At 47.9% G+C, this 22,246-nt stretch overlaps 1 protein-coding gene across 1 annotated transcript in view; it reads right to left on the bottom strand.

Moving 5' to 3' along the window:
* Itga6 (integrin subunit alpha 6) overlaps window positions 1–17,313 on the bottom strand; it is a 69,053-nt gene extending 51,740 nt beyond the window's left edge. The window contains exon 1 of the mRNA XM_059260686.1: window positions 17,123–17,313. Within this exon, the coding sequence (XP_059116669.1) occupies window positions 17,123–17,304 (182 nt within the window). The 5' untranslated portion in view covers window positions 17,305–17,313. The remainder of the gene's footprint in view (window positions 1–17,122) is intronic.
* Between the last annotated feature and the right edge of the window lie 4,933 nt (window positions 17,314–22,246).

Below are 22,246 nucleotides of genomic sequence, written 5' to 3'. Positions count from 1 at the left end.
GCTCTGAACCCGACGGACCTCAGCGCCTCGGGTTTTTCACCTCCCGCTTCACTATTGTGGACCCGAGTTTAAAGAGGGCGAGAACCCACCCGGTCACGTGCTGGACAGACGGCAACACGGAGCTGTGCCCAGTACTCCCTCCATGTCAGAGCTCACGCTGAACCACTAAATCCCTAGACTACTTTTAGCTCGGTTTGACAGCATCACTCAAAACCCCAACTAACCTTTTAAAGGAATATTTCTTTAGAAGAGGTGATTATAATTAAGGCCTACTAAGTGCTTTATGACCGACACACCAGGAGCCCCAAGACATGACCTGTCTTTACATCACCAGACCAGTAATTTTGTTGTGGCCTTTCCAAAAATTCTTAAGAGCCCTTCCTCTGTCTCCCTGAAAGAACATGCCGGAACAAGCCCCTGGTGCCAGTGACCACGAGACACATGTGCCAGCTAAGCCTGTGGGTTCCAGTTCCTACCTGACCTGTGCTGTTTCCTACGGGCGTGTCTCTGAGTAACAGCAATCAATGGAGCTCGGGCATAGAGGGTCATCCAAGGCCAAATCTGTTTCACTTCCCTACAACGCCTTGCTCAGAAGTCCCTACTGCACACCGGGTGAGAGTGAAGTCAGATCACAACCACTGACTCCTCACAATTAAAGGGGCTGGGGGACGGGGGGACGGGGGGACGGGGGGGGGGGGGAGGGGAGAGACAGAGTTCTAGTTCTACCCCTGCATCTGTTTCTGATGTGACCTTGGACCACGAACACTTGCTTCTTAGGTTATCTCTAGGAAAAGGAATACCATCAGAATAGCCACTGGCCATATTTAAAGTGGTCAAGAATTCCACTTTGACTCAACACAAACCTAAAAGTGTATGTATAAATATAAAACCGGTTCATTTTAAAAAAAAATGGACTGATTCACTGAAAAGTGTTCAGCTGACAAGGCAACTGGGAGTAACAAGACGCCGTCCTGGGCCTGCAATGGAAACGCTCTCTTCTGGAGTCAGGAAAGGGAAAACAGGAAAGTCCCCAGCTGTAAGGACTGTCTCCAAGCAACCCCGGGATTTCATTCACAAAGTGGCTGCCAGAGCTTGTCAAATGTGGAATTTAATCATGTCCTAGAGATCGGACGCCTGACTTTTCAGCTCACAAATCACATGTGTCCTTTACACAAGTCCAGCCTCTGAATTTCCCTTTCAAGGAACCAGACTGGAAAGCCATATACACTGGACCTGTGACCTTCACACTTGATACATACATGGTGGCTGCCTAGCAAACATCTGCCGAAGGAATATTTACATTATAATTACTCACCATTTTTAATATTTTATATTCAAGTACATAACAACCAGGACATTTTTATATACGCCAATACATAGCAGCAATATAATCAGCGTTAGCTCTACTAGCAGATGTTAGCAAACAGCTCATATTTCATTGGCAAAGGAAGAAACAACTAAGTTCCATCATTTTTCAGTAAAATGTTTTTAATAAAAACCAGGAAGAGATAAAGTCTATGTAACAAGCTCACACCCGGCTGAGTGTCGTGCCCACTCTAATACCTTCCAGAAGCTTAGGAAATCCAAATTTTTCAGTGTTTTAAAAAGGAAATTAATAGGATCACATAGCTTATTTTCTAACTGCGATAACTAAAGCAACAGGGTTCGCCGCTGTGCCAGAGGCCGCTGGCCTGGGCCAAGTACAGGTTCCTTTTTTTCCCATGGTAAAAGGCTTTTTTGCTGGGCACCCAGAGGACAGCTGCTGCAAGCCCCCCTTTCCCACTGGACATGCCACACTGGGTCCTGCCAAATGAGAAGTCCACGGCTGCTTCTGAGAGCCTTCCTTAAGAGGCGGTAGAGTGGGCATGTGCCCGTTGCTCTGTTCTTCATTCCTTTCAACCCCCTGGCCAGAATATACATGCTGCCATCGTGGATAACAAGGCTGAGGCCCAACGGTGGAACCACTGGATGATAGTGAGTCCCAATACTGAAGACCCAGGAAGGCCCCAAGCAAAATGCCAATCAATCCAGAGAGGGTTTTCCAGATTTTTCTTTTTTGCTATGCTGGGCATCAGGCCTTGCACACAGTAGGCAAATGCTCTACTACTCTGCTATGTCCCCAGCTGGGCCTTATTTCTCGTAAACCTAGATTTAGAAGTAGAATACTGTAAAGAGAAATTTAAACTCTACAAAAACGTGACAAAAAACAAAGCATCTAAATAATTAAATACTTTATTTATTTATTTATTTATTTATTTATTTATTTATTTTTGGTTTTTCGAGACAGGGTTTCTCTTGTGTAGCCCTGGCTGTCCTGGAACTCTCTCTGTAGACCAGGTTGGCCTCAAACTCACAGAGCTCTGCCTGCCTCTGCCTCCCGAGTGCTGAGATTAAAGGCGTGCGCCACCATGCCTGGCTTAAAACTTCTTCCTTTTTTTTTTTTTTTTTTTTAATTATATTACTTACTACCCTACTGCACTGGGATATTTGGAAACTATTTAGGAACCAGAGTGGTTTGAGAACCAGTTCAGCAGCCCAGAGTTACCTATTGCAGACAGACATTTCCCTTTTAGTGGCTGGGCTGCTGGAGGATGTAGGGGATAGGAGTCAGGATTTACTATGCAAAGAGTGGACAGAGCAATGCAGAGGGGGAGTCAGGCTGTCTGGGGCAATATTTACTAGAATGGAAACGGTCCCGTATTTTCACACCTAGTACTACTCACTCACACATCCTGGGTTAAGTTGTCTGTGGGCCTGTTATTACTGAGATAATGTGGTACATGACTGTAACAGCTACTATTTCCAGAAAACCTGCACCTTGGCATCTGCACCCTAACAGCCAGGTAGAACAAGACCATAATCAAAAATCCCAAGGGAGTTCCAGGAGCATGTGTACTGTCAGCTAGGTATCAACACCGGTTATCTGAAACGGTCTGAACTTTTTAGCAGGTGCTGTAAGGACCAAGTGAGATGATGCCTAATCTCTCTGCAGAGGACCACATTTTCAATACAAGTACCCTTGGGGGTCAAACCACAGCCAAGCCATGTTTTACAGGAAACTGGTGAAACAATGGCTACCCCTAGGACCAGCAGGGTGACTAGACACCGAGCACGGCAGTATGACTTTCACTTTACAAACTCTTTGTACCATACAACTATAATGAATTAAGAATGTAATTAAAATATACTGTCAGCGGATAGACAAAGGAGTCACTGGAAATCCTGCAAAGAAAATGGCACAGTCCACAGAGGTACACCTTGTAATTGCACAAGACAAGCTTACACATGCTATCTCCGTAGAGTCAGCTACAGGCAGGAAAGTCAAAGATTAATTTTTACGGCTCATCCTAGAGGCATGACAACCGGCTAAGAACACATGAACACATACCTACTCGACACAGGCGCTGTGCTGACAACTTGGTCCTAACAGTGACGTGCACATGTAAAGCACAGCTTGAAAGATACTGGGAAAACAAATGTTCATGCTTTAAGGGGTGGGCGTCCCGATGGTGTCCCGCAGCATTGAAGAGAGAATTCCCCAAAGTCTGAGCCCCTGCCCCCAACACACACCGGGAGAGCAGCTCAACTGTGGATAAACACTCAACACAAACTCCTCTTCCCTCACCTCCCCCTTCTAGGGCAGTGAGACAATTCAGGGGGCCCCAGTTTTTGGAGCCAGAGCATGGCAAGTACTTGTGTGGAGTCCGAAAGCTGTCTTTGGAAACCATGGACACTGCCTGGGCTGACTGTGTCATCGCTTCCCAGAGGAGCTGAGTTTACTGGGCACAGGGTGAGTCACCGGCTGAGTCAGAGGCCCCACCCACCCACCTTTCATCTAATCTAAAGCAAGGTGGGGAGGGGAGGACTCCTTGATCAGAAAGGTAAGAGAGAGCGTGTGTGACCGACCAACAGGACATGCTTGGGACGTCTGCATTTCTCATCATAAGACAAAACCAGACCTAGCTCCTAAGTAAGAAGTGCCTGTCATCTCCATGACTCTCAAGGAGACAGAAGCTGATTGGGGTTTGGATGGTGGCATTTTATAAGGACAGGGCACAGAGGCCAAGTATGCCTCTGCTCAGGAGTGAGGGTGGGGCCGGGGCCTGACTGGTAAGAATGGTAGGAACACCTTTCAATGTGAAAAGGATTGTGGGAACAGTTTGGTCTGTCAGGAGCTAGACTGATGGCCTGGAGAACTCTCAAGGCCCCAGTTCTTCATCTATCAATCAAACAAGGGTGGAGGTGCCGTTTCAGAGCAGGCCCCCACTTCACCCACTACCTGGGCAGGGCATAAATCGTTCTAATGGTAAGGAAACTCTCCCGAAGCTGGGCAACAGTGCTGGAAAATGCCTGCTCAACACACAAGGACACCTGAGTCTTGCACCTTCAGCTGCCAAGATGTGACTTAAGCTACATTTTCGTTTCTGAAGAGCGACAAGTGTCAAGCTCCAAAGTAAGGTTCTAAGAAAACACAGAAAAGCCTGAGCTCCCTGCCGGTCTTCAGAGGCCTCACATTTGGGAACCCTCAATGCTTTTTCCGGACAGATCACAAACAACTTCTGAGAAATCAGCCCTTGAGAACCATGGAGAGAGAGAGAGAGAGAGAGAGAGAGAGAGAGAGAGAGAGAGAGAGAGAGAGAGAGAGAGAACGCCCCTCCCAGGTAATGTATTAGCAGTCTAAAGAAAGCAGGGTGGGGCTGGTGAGTAAGAGCCTAGCTGTCTAAGGATGGCCTTGCTGAGGGACAGCTGCCAGTACAGTTGGTGACCCCTGAACAGATAGGGACTTTCAACATTTGGCCCCTGAATGTGTCACTGCTGCATTGAACCCCAGCTTAGGCATTCAGTGTGCAATCAAAGGCACATTTCAGTTTCATTTTAAAGCCGGCCACCACAAGCTAGGAAGGTGTAGTATGGACATATGAGCAACCAGCCAAGACGGCCAGACTTTTTATCAATGCGGTTTTCTCTTTAACACAATAAAAAACTTGTTAAGCCAAAAGCTTCTAATTTCTCCAAGGATGCTGGGGTCCTCCACAGGTGGGACCAGGTGACAGCTGTCGACTTCAACCTTTATCAACTTGGCGGAACAGGTTGTGAAGTGTGAGACTGAATTCCACCTTCTACCATAAATGTTCTAAGCTTAATTTTCCTGCCACTACATTAGACACAGTAGCAGATAATAGGTAATTCAATGCCCTCTACTGATTTAAATAAAGTTTAGCTCTGCCATTATGTTGTGGTCATCCGTCACTTCTTTTTTTTTTTTTTTTTTTTTGGTTTTTCGAGACAGGGTTTCTCTGTGTAGCTTTGCGCCTCTCCTGGAACTCACTTGGTAGCCCAGGCTGGCCTCGAACTCACAGAGATTCGCCTGGCTCTGCCTCCCGAGTGCTGGGATTAAAGGCGTGCGCCACCACCACCAGGCTCATCTGTCACTTCTAAACATCCCACACAGTACAGGAAGTACCGGGTAGGGGAGCTGGGAGAGGGCTCAGTGGATAAAGGGCTTGCAGCACAATCATGAGGACCTGAGTTCTGATCCCCAGGATTTACATAAATGCCAGGAGCTGTGTGTTCCAGTAACACCAGCAGCGGCAGGGGGGTGGAAACAGACGGACCCTGGTGACTTGCTAGTCTGGATTAAATGGCGAACTCTGGGTTCAGTAAGACCTTGACCCAAAACATAAGGTGTAAAGGGACAGAAGACACCCACATCAACTTCTTTCCTCTACACATAACATGCACAGGCACACATATCTGCACATACACGTACACCACGTGTGCGTGCACACATGAAGTTTACAACCGTTTGAATATACTTGACACTAGCAAACTGCACACTCAGAAATAGTGAAGGTGAAAACCTTTTTGTCTTATGGTTCATAGTATCCTTCTTTTAACTGGGGTATAAGTATCAGGTTAAAGATCTGGTCAGCCCATTTTCTAGGAGTCATAGATGTATATAAGAAATTAAATCAACTCAAACAGCCCTAGAAATACCTAGTTGAGGATATATTATTAGATTTGAACCAAAAATCAACAACAAGCCTTGCTCTTCTGAGGCTCACAAACTAACAGTGGCCGTATCTATCCAGAAGACATTTTCAGAGTACTTTTCATGCAGAAGGGTTTCAGGCAAGGCAAGCGGGCCGTGTTCTGCTCTGTGCAAACACTCCACCACAGCAGAGCCGACCAGTGTGAACCTGAGGAATTCTGCCACTCAGCAGAGCAAAGTGCTGTGATCACGCGGAATTCGGCCCATCAGCAGGGGAAGGGAGACGCTGCCTGTGCGCCTGCACTCTCTCTTCTAGGCCATGTGGGGACATTTTAAGAACGAAGATATTATTCTAAAGGCATGGTTACAGGGCGTAGGTTGAAACCTAAAGACTGGCTTTTCCATCAGAAGGCAGACCGATGCCTATGGCGGTTGGTCAGGCGGATGAGGCCTCAGGCATCCGACTTCAGGGCTCATTACTACTACCTCCTGCCACTGGCTTCTGTCTTCAGAAAAAGGTTAGACCGGACAATGCTTCTCAACTCATTTCATGGAAACACTCAATGACCCAATGATGAAGACAGGTGAACATGCATGGCTGCCAGCCAAAAGTGACTGTCAGAAGCTGAAAACACCACTAAAAAGCTTCATGTTTCCCATTTAAAAATTCACATATTCCATTCTGCACTATAATAATAAAGGCTTTAAAAAAACCAGTGAAACACTATGTCACTTCTGGAAGATGATCCATATTTTACTTGTGTCATACCCAGGACGACGGATGCCAACATCCTGATTATTCATGTAATTTGAAGCTATTATTTCTTTTTGAATTACTAAAGGCCCATGCCATTTATATTTCAATGAAGAGATTGAAAAATGACAGTAGGAGGCTGGGTGTGGTGGCGCATGACTTTAATCCCAGCACTCAGGAGGCAGAGGCAGGCGGATCTCTGAGTTCAAGGCCAGCCTGGTCTACACAGCAAGTTCTAGGACAGCCAGGGCTGCACAGAGGAAACCCTGTCTTGAAAAAAAAAGAAAATGGCAGAAGGATGGAACCCAACATGCTGGTTTGTCCTCATTTTCCACCTCTCTGACACCTCAGCCAGGTCACAAGTCATTTGAAAGACCAGTATGAGTGCAGTTGCTCACACCAGGACAGGGAGGTTTTCAATATGCTGGGCAGCAATGAGTGCTGGCTAAATTGGTTACCTCAGGAAGCGAGGCCTGGCCTCACAGGGTTACCATACCCACTTTACAATGTGCACGGCATGTGCCCACCATCGTACACCCTGGGTACATCCTAAGCCTAAAGAAACCGTCAGACTGGCAGACGCTGTGGCTGCCGCTGCCTCCGTGCAGGGGAAGTTCTCACTATCCCTCAAATAAGTCTTGTAGGAATTCAACTCAATAAAAGCTATGGCTCTCTGTGGTTCACACATAGCCTAAGGAAATGAAGATCTGCAAACATTTTTAATGTGTTCCTATTTTTTTTCCATCTTTCAAGTCCCATCATCCCTTCATGCAGACAATGTGATGGTTTCTGTCTGCCTGTGAACTCCTCCTACCTCTAGCTCTAGCCCTACCCAGAGCAACACACAACCTTCAGCCTGATTCCCCAAACCTCCCCCTCCAGAGGGACTCCATCTACACTTTAGGGGAAGCACAAGAACAGGACAGGCACTTTATAAAGAGGTCCCAGGACTCACAACCCCAGAGGCAGGTGACTCGATACCAATGACTGAGGACAGGTCAACAGATACCAACGTGTCCATCAGCCCATACAACGTGGTCTTACTCTTACCAGTATCCTAATTTGCCTTCTTTGGTTGCGATAAAGACCATGGCCAAAAGCAAGTTGGGGAGGGATGGTTTGTTTCAGCTATGGTTGTAGTACACGAGACAGGGCAGGAACTCGAGGCAGGAACTGGAGCAGAAGCCATGGAGAACAATGCTCATCGGCTTGCTCCCCATGGCTTGCTCAGCCTGCTTTCTTAATCAAATCAGGACCACCTGGCCACAGGTGGCACAGCCCACAGTGAGCTGGACCCTCCCTCATCAATCAAGTAAATGTCCCACAGATTTGCCTACAGGCCAGTCAGATGGAGACAATTTCTCAACTGAGATTTCTTCTTCCCAGATCTGTGCAGGTCTGTGTCGAGTTGACAAAAACCATCCAACACACCAGGCAAACTTCCACTCAAGTACTGCCTAAGCAGGCTCATGAACGAATTACCTGCTGAGAAATCCCAAGCCCTCCTCCTACCTGCCCCTGTGCCTCTCACTCTATTTTCCTTTCTTGCTACAACGTGCCACCGGTGCTCCAAATACAAGGCCAACCCCCCACCCCTCCCCCATCCCCCCAACCAGCGTGATCCCCAGGTAGTAGCACCTGCAAGCTGCCCTCCCTACATTAACCTCCCTTTTTTTCTGTCCATCGTCCTCAACAAACCTGAAAAAACAAAAACAACAAAAAACCCCTGCGATGCCATTTCCTGGAGGCCGGCCGCTGGGCTCTGCTCTCCTGAACAAAACTGCTGCCTCCAGCTCTGCTCCTCATCTCCAGCCAGCTACCACCCCAACCTCCCACCTGAGCTTCAGTCATCCAACTGCCTCCCTGCAAGTGTGTGTCTAGAAATCTCAAACCTAACATGTCCAAAATGGACTCCTGTTCTGCCCCTCAAAGCCATCCATCCCTCCGTCCTCCCCACACCATTCTACAACCTCATCTTCCAGGTTCCCGCTCACAAACCTGGGACACAGTCTCTCCTAATCTCTGTGTCTCTTACTCACACACTGTCCACATGAAATCCTGATGACTCTACTTTCAACTCACAGTCAGAATCCACCGACTTGGTAGGTTGGTAATTTTTTTCTTGCTATGCAGCCCCATCTGGCTGCAAACTTGCAATCCTCCTGCCTCAACCTGCTGAGCACCAGCAATACAGGCATGCGCCACCCTGCTCAGCTCCAACTGTCCTTTACAGTCTTCACTGCTGCCACCCTGGTCCAAGCTGTCATCTCTTGTGTATTATTACAGACACCTAATTAGTATTATTGCTTCTGAGTTTGGTTTTGGTTTTGTCATTTTGAATCAGGGTCTCTCTATGTAGTGCCTCAACCTCCTGAGGCTGGGATTACAGGGGTGTGCAGCCACACCCTGCAGCACCACTATTTTAGCCTGGCTTTCACCTAGTCCATACTCAATGGAGCAGCCGGAGATAACCAATTTAAATATGTATCAGAATGCTAAATGGCTTCCTGCTTCACAAAAGAGTGACCTGATCCCCTAAGGCCCCGGGTGATAAAATTCCAAGGAGACCAGTGGTCCCCAGCTTTCTCTGAACATGCCAGACATGTGCCTCTGCCTCTGCCCACATTCCTCTCTCCCTCTTGGAGGCTCTTCCTCTGTAGTGTCAGCTTCTCAGTGACCTTACACCTGGATGACCCACTGCCAATCACCCCTACCCTATGCCCACTCCTAACTCCCTTTCTCCACTTTATCATTTATTACACCTACGAAACACCTATTCGTGCTGTTTACTGTTTCTCTTCTCTATCAGAAGATACACGGGGATTTTTGTCTATTTTATTTGCTGCAATATCTCCATCAGTAGAATAGTGCCTGATACACACCAAGTTTTCAGTGGAAAGAACCACAGCTATAGGAAAACCAACAAACGTCAGCTATGATTTTTCTGACAGGTCCAGAGCACATTCGATTCTCATGTTCAAATGAGAATAAAATCCTTGTCTTTTAGACTGAATCAGAAAACAAATGAAAATCAACATATGTGTACACACACACACACACACACACAAAATGACCTTACAGAGCTCATTTTCTTATCCTGTGGCATTGAAAAACATTTTTCCTCAGTCAGTCTTCAGAGGTTGCTGCTAAGCTAGAGGTATAGTGTGAGTAAGTAAGTGTGAGTGTGTATGTGTGGGGTGTATGTGAAAGTTGAGTGTGTGCATGTGTATGTGTGAATGTGAGTGTGAGCGTGTATGTGAGTGTATCCCCTAGGAGTATCCCCTGAGTAGTAGGATGCCTCTCCAAATCCCACAATTCTTTCTCAGCAGCAGCCCTAGGCCCTTTCTAAACACAGAACAAGCATTTGAAAGGACTTCTCTTTCTAAACAGCCTTATCTTACAGGGATCTGAGATGGCCTTACTGTGTCCTTGGCATTAGGATGCCTCTCAGATACCTAAAAGGTGTTCTGCTGACCTTTGGGCTATCTATTTCTAGAAACAACTTCCCTGGAAACAGACTCCCTGCTCCTGAGCCTCTAGAAGGGCCCAGAAGGCTTCAGAACCATCTCTGTATTCCAAGTTCCCGTAGCCTCTTCATCAGCCTGACTGGTACAGTTTGGACCTTAAATGCCCACAGGCCCAAATCTCTCCTCTCTATCTTCAGTCTCTTGGTAGTTCTGAAAAACTGCTTCAACACCTTCACTCTACAGGAACAAGCACCACCCCGCTGTATTCCCTACACGCAGTAGGCTAGGTCAACATCTGACAGATGCATTAGCAGCAGAGGCTTCAACAAAAGGGTAAAGAGAAGAGCCTCACATTCTCAGACCCAGTCCACAGGTCTGCCTATGTTCACTTGACTGAGGGCCTTTGGCATGATGATTCATAAGAGCCATGAAGACTCATCTTAGTCAAAGGCAGCGTGTCCTGAAGAAAAGAGCCAAGTTGGGACTTGGCTTGGGAGTCTCAAGGTTAGTGACATCCTACCCTGTAGGCCTGAAGTGCTTATCATATGTGCCTGACACTCAGGCACACAAATAGTTAAGGCAATCTTAGTACCAATGAACAGGCTTGTCAACGAGAAACCATGGTGACCCGGATATCAGCAAGCAAAGTAGATTTTTGGTAAATAGGCAACGCCTTGGGCTTCCTTTAGTTATCAAGTCTCCATGTCACTAACCTATGTCACCTTCTCGAATTACTTCTAGTATTATTTTTCCTTTTACTCTCTTAGGCTTAGAAGGCATATTTCTCTAAAGTGTTTTCCTTATACTTTATCCAATATGGGTTTGGTTTTGTGTGTGTGTGTGTGTGTGTGTTTGAACTCAGAACAGTTTTCTTCCTTCATTAGCTGGTTTAGAAAGTTTTCTCAGCAATCTTTTTGCTGTGTGAAGGTTTAGAAACAGCCCTGTCAACTAGGAATTGAATAACGCGACCAGAGATTCAAACACCAGAACACAGCAAGAAGTCAGCCGGGAGGGTCCGCTCCCATGAAAGCCACTGGCCTGTGAACACGTCAGCACAGCATCACCATGTTGATTGGTTTACCTTGCCTTATTTATCTAAGCAGAAGGGCCAGACAGCAGCAGATGAAATGCTGGTGATCCCATCCTGCAATTAGGCTGCCGGGGACTGAGGTGGACACCAGACTCATCTACCTGCTCCAGTTCGTAACTCACTCACAATCAGCCTCTCCCGTCAGTTCTAAGAGATCACTGCTTAAAGGCTGAATTGAATGCCAGGTTAACAGACAAAGCTCAGAAAATGCTGCTTCCTCACTTTCCCACACATCCTTCAACCTTGGCATGACAACAATTAGATGCATTTTTTTTTTTTTTTTTTTTTTTTTTTTTTTTTTTTGCACAAGTTCCTTCCTACCAAACATTAATGATGAATGAAGGACTCTGAAACATAAATCAGCCCTGGCAAGGAAGACTGTAAATGGCTCAGGATCCCCACCCCAAACAGAGGACAGGGCTTTCACAGTCAGAGGTTTGACAAGTCCTGTCCCTCAGATGGTGGGCAATCCTCACTAATGAGCCCACCCCTCTTGCTGCCCAATCCACCCTCCAAGAGTGTTCTCTGCAGTCTCCTGGCCGCCCTGGAGACCTTCATGCCTTCCCACACATCTGCCCGCTCATCTCCTAGGAATTCTGAGACGTCAAGAGGATTTATTCACTGCTTCCCAGCTACAAGATAGGGCTCTCCTGAGATGCACAGTCCAGGACAAGGTAACGGTACTGGAAGGAAAAGGTAACTGGGTGAAAGAAAAAAGAAAATGAACACACCCACACTAGCCAAATCAAAGCCAAAAGAAGGACGCACGCTCCTCCCAGGTGTGAAATTAAAGACCAACTCTACCTGACCTCTCATGCTCACCTCTCACAACCTGGGTTTCCAGGTGTACTTCACAAGCACAAAGTGTTTCCTCCGGCCAGAACTGGTCTAAGGTGGCCAAGATTAGACTTGTCATTATTACAGGACAGAAAAGGGGCAGAGGTTAAAAATCCTACACACGGCCACGGAGAGCAAAGGACATGTGATTCCAGCTAGCCCTAAGCTCTGTTCTTCTCTACTTCACAAGCTACTTCCAAATAAAGAAGGGAGGCATCTCTAGTGCAAACCCAGAGTTCTGGGGAGCAGAATCTAGGGTCACAAGAACGGGAATTGATGTCCCCAGGAGTTACCCTGATGATCAGACATGTAAGAGCCCCTACGTGCCTTCCAGGTTTAAAGTTATCTGATTCTAGGGCTGCACCCGAACCCAATTGGGGCTGGCCACATCCCCTTCTCACAGCCCTCAGTCCTCCCCAGAGCCTGAAGGCAGTGTCAACCAACCCAAGACTCCCATTCTCTGACTCTCGGGCCCCTAAAGGGATGAGCAGGTAGTCAACAGTGCGCCTAAGGAGTTAAACATAGCCAACACCACTCACTGTCCTCACTATTAATTCCCAAGTGCCCCCATGGGCATTCCCATTTGGTCTCCAGTTGCTTTCAGGAGGTTGATTCTAGTTGTCTGCCTGGCTAGACTCAAACAACAGGCAACTTAGCAAACCTTGTGCACCCACCCACTGCAGGAGCTCAGAGCAGCTGGTCTTTGGAGGTTAAATTCTAAAATCTGCCTTCAGGGCAAAAGACAAACGTGACTGGGAAAAAAAAAATTACTCCTGAAAACCCTTAGCTGGAACTTGGCCATTAAAATGGAAAATAAGAACTTTTATATTTCTTTGCATCAAGCCTATAGCTTCCCTTTCCCCAGAGACTGCAGATCCCAAGCCCTGAGCAAAGCAGATTTCTCCCTCTCTCTACCTTCAGCGGGGAAGAGTTGATTTCACAAGTTAAACCTCTTTGTATCTGGAAGGCGTAGCTAGGTGTTCTCTGGCAAAGAGGAGTCTGAGGTCCCTGCCCTCACAGAACCTACAACCCAGTTAGAGATTACATCATCCCCTGAAGATGAATAAAGCTTTAAACCTCAGAACTGCCAGACATGTGCTGCCCACATTCAAGGGATAAAGAAATTGCTCTAGGGTAGGATATTTCTTGGGATCTGATTTTTTTTTTTTAAGATGGGCTGACTCAGCACAAACCAGTGTTTCATGCGTACCTGGTAAACAAATAACAGTATTTTTTTGTTTTAGCCCCACTGTCTCTAAGATGCAGAATTCATAAGCCACATTGGTCACAGAAATATGTTCAATCCAGGTCTTTAAATCCACAGACCATAGACTTCCAGTACTTCCCAACTGTAAAGACTTAAACAGTGATGTATTGTTCCTAATATTTCCTCTACGTCTCCTTGCCCTACTGTGGTTGCTTCTCCTGAATCTCGGGCCTCAAGGTGACACAGCAGTTCTCAGAAGATGGCCCTGAGCCACCCGGCACTCTGTTGGAGGGAATGAATACAAGGAAGCCAGTGCTGGGTGCACATCCTCGGAGCCCTGGGTAGAGACGGTCACACCACTGGTCCACAGCCAGCTGCAGTAAGGGTGAAGAGGAACAGAGTCCACGTACTGATACTTAAATAGACAGCCCTGACCTATATGGGAAGCCGTTCAATGAATCAACACGCTAGAATGCATTTCCAGAAGTCAGCAGCTTGCCAGTTTCTCTACATCTGAAGGACATCTCTGATTTATCCTCTTACAGATAGCATAAACACGAGCCAGAAATACCACCTTCAAATCCAGGTTTTGATTAAGATTCTGCCCACAGAGCTCTAAGACTCTGGGAAAGACATTTCACAACCTGTTTCTTCACCTATAAAGGGGACAAATGGACCAGATGACCTCTAGCTCAGAAAACATGATCGAGCAAAACCAACAACCAACATCCAGCGAGAACAGAAGTAACAGGAGACCTGGGAAGCTTCTGGAAAATAGTGAGAAGAGCAAATGACCAAAAGACCAACCCAGAAGAAGAAAATGAAGATTAGGCGTGAATTGGACTCTCTCCAGGAGCGCACCTCTTCCCAGGTTCCACCTTGGGAGCATACACAGATCCATACCTTCCCAGAAGAGCTGAGTGAGTCACAGGATGGATTTACCCAGTCCTCGCCATGTACCTTCCACCTCTAGAGGTGACTCAACACCACCTACCCAGGAAAGACTCACACCCAACCCCAGTCACTCAGCTCTCTGCTTAATCACCTCTGGGAGTCTACCGTAATTTATCTCCTAGAGACCTGGATGATGCTGTAAGTACCTAATCCAATCCCAGTGCCCCCAAAGCTCAGCAGCAATACCCAGGGTGTTTGGCGGCTTTCACACACAGTGGTATTCCATCTAAAAATCTTAACTAAAGGTGTTTCTGAATATACAGATGGCACCATAGAAAGTTTAAGTTACAGAGAAGGAAAAAAAAAACTTACGGTAGGCTTACTGTAACTGTGCATTTATCTGATATTCTCACATAACCCTCTGTTTCAAAGGCACTGCTCAGGAAGTTTGCTTCTGCAATGACGCTAAGCCTGAGGTAAGCTAAGTTGCTCTGGAGTTCATAAATGTGATCGAAGAGTTTGGGATATTAATTACCCAAGCAAGAGCCTTCGGTTTTAATGTGAGTCAGTCTTAGAATCACAAAACGCTCTCCTAGTACCCCACACCTAACATAGTAGGCCCACAGTTTCTACTTTTAAATGCATCCCCATCACTGTTTCCCATCTACCCAGCAGGTGTCCAGGGCAGAGAAACACATTGAGCCGTCTGCACGTTCTTTTCATTTTCACAACAACCCAATGAAGCAGGAACATCTCCACTCTACAGGTGAAGAAACCACACCTTCAAGCACATGACTGGCAGCATAAATGGCCAAGAAGAAACCTAAATTCAGCCTTCCTCCACACCCTCTACCACCACCCACCCACCCGCCAGACAGTTCCCTGAGATGTTCCCATTGGCTTTGGAAACTGGGCCCAGTGTCCCATCAGTCTCACTGGCTGTCATCTACACCCACATCCTTTTCTGTAAAAGGAAGAATGAGGGTGATATGGGCTGTGTACGCCGACTCTCCTTTGAGGAGCTCTGCTACTCTTGAACCCGGGATACTTTAGGACAGGGTGAGAGGTACTAGACACAACTCACAGCCTCCTGGGATGCAGTTTCTGCCTCTGGGTTCTAGGATTTGACACAGTATCCCTTTCAGTGGGTCTCTACTCCTCTGAGGGTCTGGCCAGCTACTCCCTTCCATCAGCCATGGAGTACGGCATCCGTCTCACGAGGACCTGAGGCAGCTGTAATAGCAGAGAAGCCCCGCGGCAGTGACAAGTCCCAGCAGGCCCAAGGCTGCTCAGCCTTAATGACAACAGAGATTCCTGGCTAAAGGCACGATTTGCAATCTCCATCCCAAGGACACTTCTTGCTCCACTTATTTCCCCATTACCATGTCGGCTTGGACATGTCTGTCCAGGAAGCCAGCCTCTGTGTCCTCTGATACAGAGAAAATGCCAAAGGGAATGAATGCTTTTCCCTCTGTCAGCCCTCAATCACTCCTATACCAACAAGTTCAAGTCCTCCATGTGGGTAATGTGTGTCTGCCGCACAGTGTTTTGAGACATGAAATGTCATCCATTGAGCTAACAAAAAAAAAAAAAAACTTTCACTTCGGAGTTGCAGCTTACAAGCAATTATTTTCCAGAGAGAAAGCAGAGGCTGGCCCGGTCTGCAAGACTCAGACCCCCTCCCTGCCTGGAACCATTCCACCCGCAGTAGATATATCTCTGCTTCACCTAGCAGGTGTTATCAGAAAAATCTGGCCTTAGGATTCTGAAGTCCACAAATTTCATTTTTAACTAGCTGAAACCGGGGCTTTCTCCGGTTTAAAACCATATTGGCCTCTCCTTCCCCCTTGACTGCACTCTGCTCTCTCCGCTCTGCTGGTCCTGGAAGGACCTGGGTTCAACTCAAGGCCTGGGAGGGGGCGGAGGATCTTTTGTTGTCAGAATCAGCTTCGGGAGCATGGATCAAGAATGCAGCCCCACTGCGACTCAGGCAACTAAGCTCCAGAAAATCTTCCCCAGTCAAAAGAACTGGGTCATGTGGGAGCCAACACTGTTTAAAAGGGAGAGCCAGTCGCTTTCTCGTGGAAGCAGCCCTTGTGGGGGATGACTGTCTCTTCCGAACCTTCTTTGCTCGGATGGGTCACCGTGGTCTAACTCCTTGGTGGGGCCCACCCGGCACTGGGACCCATGGATTCTAGGGTGTTGCGGAGCGATCAGGGAGCTGGGAGGGGGAGCTAGCACACCGCTCGAAGAAGCAGCTTATTTTCACAGCTGATCGAGTCCTGCGGAACAGGTGCTTTTTAAAAAGCCTGTGCAAGTAGGAGAGCTCACTCTGCAAAGAGAGAGTCACACAGGACAGCGTAAAAGTGGCTTCCCAACTTCCGCGGGGCGCGCGAGCCAGGCAGGGGACAGGACGATCGGAGAGTTTGAGAAAGGCCTGGGTCCACCTGAAGACTTCCCGCAACCTAACGTCCCACCACCGTCCCTGGCGCACACGTGAGGCTCAGCAAAGCGTGCCACCTGCCGGGGTCTGTGCAAAAATATGCCCGGAGAGGAGGACCGCGGAGAGCGGAGAGCACTTCGGGGGAGAAGCGGGGAGGAGTTTCCCGGGGCCCGGCCTGGGGTCTCCCCCGCGGCTCTCCTCGCTCCTCCGAGGCGCAGAGCGCAGGGCACGGAGGGCGCGGCTAGCCCGGCCCCGCAAGTCTTGGGCCGGAGAAGTGCAGGCGGGCAGGGCAGGGCCGGGCAGGGCAGGGCAGAGCCGGGCAGGGCTGGCCCGCGGATGGGCTCTGGGCACGCGGGACGGGAGGCAGCAGGGCGCGCCCTCGCTCCCCCTGGCGCAGCGCGGCGCCCCGGTGGGGGTGGGATGAGTCGGGGAACTCACAGGCGCTTGTCCTCCGGCTTCAGCTGCCAGTGCATGGCGAGCGAGAAGCCGAAGAGGCTCCCGGGATCCCCCGATTTCCGGATCACGTTCTCCTCACGGGTGTCCAGGTTGAAGGCTGCGCCCAGACGGGCCAGAAGCCCCGCGGACAGGTAGAGCAGGCATAGCTGGCCGGCGACCGCCATGGGCGCGCGCAGCGGGGAGGGAGGGAGGGAGGAACGCGAGGAGCTGCAGCGGCCGCCGTGCGCGCGGGCTCGGGGCCGGGGCCAGGCTGCCTGGCGCGCCGCTGCGGCCACTTGGCCTCGGTCGCCCCTGCGCGCGGCCCCACCCCCGGCCGGCTCGCGCTCCCTGGTCCGGCGGCTCCCCCACGCCCGCAGCTCGCAGCAGCCGCTCAATGAGCCCGTTGTTCTCTAGAGACTCTCAGGCGTTTTATCAAGTGACGAGGGCGCCGGCCCCGCCCCGCCCCGCCCCGCCCGAGGCCCCGCCCGCCATGGGCACCTTCCCGAACCCGCCCCGCCCCGCAGCGGCGAGCCCCGCGGCCGCCCTCCCACCGTCCCGCCACCTGCCCGGAAGCGCCCCCTGCGTCCCGGACCCCAGGAATGCTACCCAGGCGTCTTCCTACCTGTGCCCCCCCCACCCCCCCGAAGTGCGGTCCAGGGCGCCTGAAGCCGGTAGTTCTCGGAGCTGTGGGCCGATGTGCAAAGTCTTCCTTGGCTCATCCATTCTCCAGGAGTTCAAGACGCGCCTAACGGTGCTCAGCTCTGGGGGATGGATTGATGCTGTGTACTTGCTAGCTCCCTAGGGACCCAAGCTTCGAAGTCGTTTCACTAGCACACTTCGATAGTGCTCTATTACTTAAAAACACAGTCGTCCATCACGTTCAATCCTAGGAAGTGGGATTCTCTTTGCAGACGGTGAGGGGGAAAAATAGGAAACTCAGCCTTGCTGACTCTGAGCCCTCCGATTTGGGGCCCCGGAGTTCGGCTGTTGTCCGCTTTTCTTACCCAAGTTTCCTGGTCTCCTTAGAAAGAGAACTGCCTAGAGACAGCTCTGAGGTCCACGTGGGTGGCTTGAAGGTTTGTGCCTCCCGGGCATAGGGTGGGGCTTCCAGAAAGGTGTTGGCTTTTGAGGCATTCTTTTTTTAGTATGGAAAAACTTGTTTCAGGGACACTCAGGACTTTACTGAAAATGAAATAATGTACATTTTAGTGCCCCGTTTTTATTACCCTCTGACATTTAACATTTGTTTCATTATGAATGTAGACAGTAAACCACAGAGGCAAGAGAATATGTATCAACAACTCAATCATCAACAGAAAATATCGTTTTCTCCGGGACATTTGGTTGTTGCAGGTGTCTCAAATTACAGTTGTTATCATGTAGCCCCTCTGCTAGATCTTGATGTATGTCAATAAAGAAGTGATCTATTACTGTAGCAAAAAAATGTGAACTTTTTGAGGTATTTTAATATAATCTGTTTTCTTCTTTAAAACATACATGTTATGCATTGGGTCTTGATTTTCAGTAATTTGCTGAAGGGGCTTGGTTCTACTCTGCTTCCTGTTGCTGTAGTAAAATGGTCTAACCCAAAGCAACTTGAGGAGGAAAGGGTTTATTTTATCCTCTATTTCCAGGTCCATCACTGAGGGAACTCCAGACAGGAACCTGGAGCAGAGAGCGTGGATGAAAGCTGCTTACTGGTGTGCTCCTTCTGGCTGTGTTGACCCAGCTCTCTTAAACAAGCCAGGACCAACTGCCCAGGGCAGGGTGACATTCACAATGGGCTGGACACTCCTGAAGCAGGATAGTGGCCTTTCCTCCGAACCCAACATCCAGGCATTGGAGGTGGGGGGTTGCTTAGAAAGCTGTGTGAACCCTGTCTGGGGTCTTCATGGTGGCAGCAGCTGCTGGAGTGAGTGAACCAGTACATGTACACTTCCCGCCAATCTGTAACTCCAGTCAAATATAGCCCACAGTGGGGGGGTAATGGATCCAAGTACAGATGGTCTTGAAGATCACAAGTCTGAACAGACACATCCGGATGAGGCTGAGAAATTGTTGGAAATGACCATCTAGTAAAGTGGGAAGTATCAGCAGCGTGATTGTTGTTTTGTGTTTGTTTTTGTTTTTCAAGACAGAGTTTCTCTGTGTAGCCCTGGCTGTGCTGGAGCTCACTCTGTAGACCAGGCTGGCCTCAAACTCAGAGATCCCCCTGTATCTGCCTCCCAAGTGGATTAAAGGTGTGCAACACCACTGCCTGGCTTATTCCCCGGTTTTTCAGTCGGTTTGAGACTCAGTTATTATTTCCATTCAAAATCTGAGTTGGATATTTTATAGAAGTGTACTACAAAGTGGAGGTTAAAAGATTGCCCTCTGAGGATATTGCAGTCTCTGGGGTCAAAGGAATGAAAGTAACCGAGACCCTTAAAAATTATGAGGTAAAACATAGAGAGGGAAGCATACAGTTTTAGTGGGAAAAAGCTGAGACAGGAAGGTCTGTCACAGATTGTTAATTGATGTTAGAAAACCTAGCCCACTGTGGGTGCTACCATTCCCTAGGCAGGTAGCCCTGCGTTATATAAAATAGCTGGCTGAGGGAAAGAGACAGAAAGAGATGGATAGGGGTTGAGGAGGAGGGTGAGAATGCAAACCTGGTGATAAAGGCTTATTAACTATCCAGGTCAGTGTGTGTGTGCGCGCGCGCATGTGTACATGTCTACAGAAAATAAGATGTGCACATTGCAAGAAGGGGCTCTGTAAATCCAGTTACCTGTTAAAACTACTTTGTTTAAATGAAGGCTCAAAAAAAATTGGATATGGTGGTAATATACCTATAATCCCAGCACTCAAGAGGCTGAGGCAGGAGGATTTCCATGAGTTGGAGGACAGCCTGGGTTACATAGGATGAGCCTGCCTCAACCCCTCCTCATCTCCAAAAAGGCATAGAAAACCAAAAGAAATATGAGAATCTAATTATAATATCTCAGAAGAAAATTTTACAAAATAAAAACCTTCACTGGAAAGGCAATGACCGCTATTATTCATTGGAGATGTTCACTCCAATAAGGGTTTTGGAATTCTTAGTTTTACTGATACCTTAGTTTTACCATTACTTGCCAAGTAAAAATTTTGTTTAATATCTCACAGTTAGTAGATATCTTAGGTTTTTATTGCTGTGAAGAGACACCATGACCATGGCAACTCTTATAAAGAAAACATTTAATTGGGGTGGCTCAGTTACAGTTTCAGAGGTTCAGTCCATTATGATCACGACAGGGAGCATGGCAGACATGGTGCTGGAGCTGAGAGAGCTACATGTTTCAGGCAACAGGACATCAACTAACAGTCACACTGAGGGAAGCTTGAGCAACAGAGACCTCAAAGCCCACCCCACAGTGACACACTTCCTCCAATAAGGCCACACCTCCTAATAATATCACTATTAGGAGCCATTTTCTTTTAAAACTACAGTAGAAGAATTTTCAAATATTTTAAAGCACTGGTTACCCATAGAAAAGTATGGAGAGTCTGTGCCATATCCAATATTGTTTCTACTTCCTAGGAACTTGCATCATTTTGCTATCAGAGAATAGCCAATTTGCTGCTTTTATGCAACATAGAAACCCTTGCATTTTGGTGAAATATTTTAACCCAGGCTTACATTTCCTGGGAGCTCCTCAAGGAGAGGCCATAAGTCAGAGGTTAGCACAGTGGGACCTTGTCCTTGCCTCACAACCTGCCTCTGCCTTATGGCCCTTTATCTCTTCCTTTTCCCAGCTGTCCAGTAGGAATGAACTGCCTCACAGTTGCGTTGCTATAGTAGGGGTTAACAGAGTTGAGGAGACATACTATGTCCATAATGTTGCCCTAGAGCCAACCTCCACTCAGGCTCAAGTTTTCTGATGTGACCCCTTTCAGGAGTTAGTCAGGTATTCAGACCCATCTTATAGCTTTGTAAATAAAAAATAGACATTTAACTGTTTCAAGTGAGGCTGTTCTCAATGATAGATGTTTGTCTGTGAAAAAGACAGTTTTCCCTTTGTGCCTTTTTTCTCTTGATGTAAGTGTTAGGAGGTTTTGTCTTTCATACAGAACTGTAATGTTTTTTTAAGTTGTTTTATTTTTCTAAATTACATTGTATCTTACTGGGGCAGATATCTCTCGTTGGTTGAAGTCAGAAGAATCCCAACGGCCAGCTGTCCCTTATTTTAACACCCAGATCTATTTTAAAGTAAATTGTATTTGAATGTTTCTAATTCACTTACAATGAGGTCATTAAAACGTTGTAGATTGTAGACTATTTCATGGTGCCATTTTAGGAGGAGATTCTTTTTTTTTTTCCCCAGAGAATTTTTCTAAGCCAGGAAGTCACAGTTTGCCAGCCAGGAACAAATTTAAGCCTTAAATGAATCACATTCAATGTAACTGTGAGTTACCAACTCTGAGATGAGATCTCCACGTGGCAAACTTGGTTCTTCAGCCCAGACAGTATTAGAAAGAAACACATCTCACGTCACATATAATGCAAGTCTGGAAAAGGCTAAGAATGAGTTATTTTAAAATTAAATTCATTGAGGGCAATAATTGCTGGGTCAGTCAGCTTTCTGACTCCGGAGCAAACAGCTTGAGGAAGGAAGAACTTATCTTGGTTCACTGTTCAGAGGCTTCAGTCCGCAGCCTTTTGGCCCTCATTGTTTCTGGGCTCTGATGAGGCAGAGCGTGATGGTGAAGGGTGCGGGCTTTTGACTTCATGACTACCAGGCAGTGGGACAGAGAAGGGTCCAGAACAGGAAAGGGTGCCAAGGACAAGTCCCCAGGGACCTACTTCTGTGCAGGCCCCACCCCCCACGGGATTCCATCACCTCCAAAGAACTCCGTCAAATAATGAATCGTCAGTGGGTTAATCCAGTGATTAAGTCAGAGCCTCAGGACCCCTTCACCTCTCGGTGACGGAATCAGCTCAGGAACAAGCCTTCGAACACGTAAGCCTCTGGGTCGGGGTCGGAGCCAAACCAACACGTTCTTTCTACAAAAATGTGCTCCGTGAAAAAAAAAGTAAAAGACAGGTTGGTTGTGAGTTAAGTCTTAAAGCAGCTGCAATCTCTGTGGTGGGTGTTAGTTCCGGGA

This window comes from Peromyscus eremicus, chromosome 4 (assembly GCF_949786415.1).
Source record: "Peromyscus eremicus chromosome 4, PerEre_H2_v1, whole genome shotgun sequence".
NCBI classification, from domain to species: domain Eukaryota; kingdom Metazoa; phylum Chordata; class Mammalia; order Rodentia; family Cricetidae; genus Peromyscus; species Peromyscus eremicus.
The sequence above is the reverse complement of the archived record's forward strand: the minus strand, read 5'-3'. Positions and strand labels throughout refer to the sequence as shown.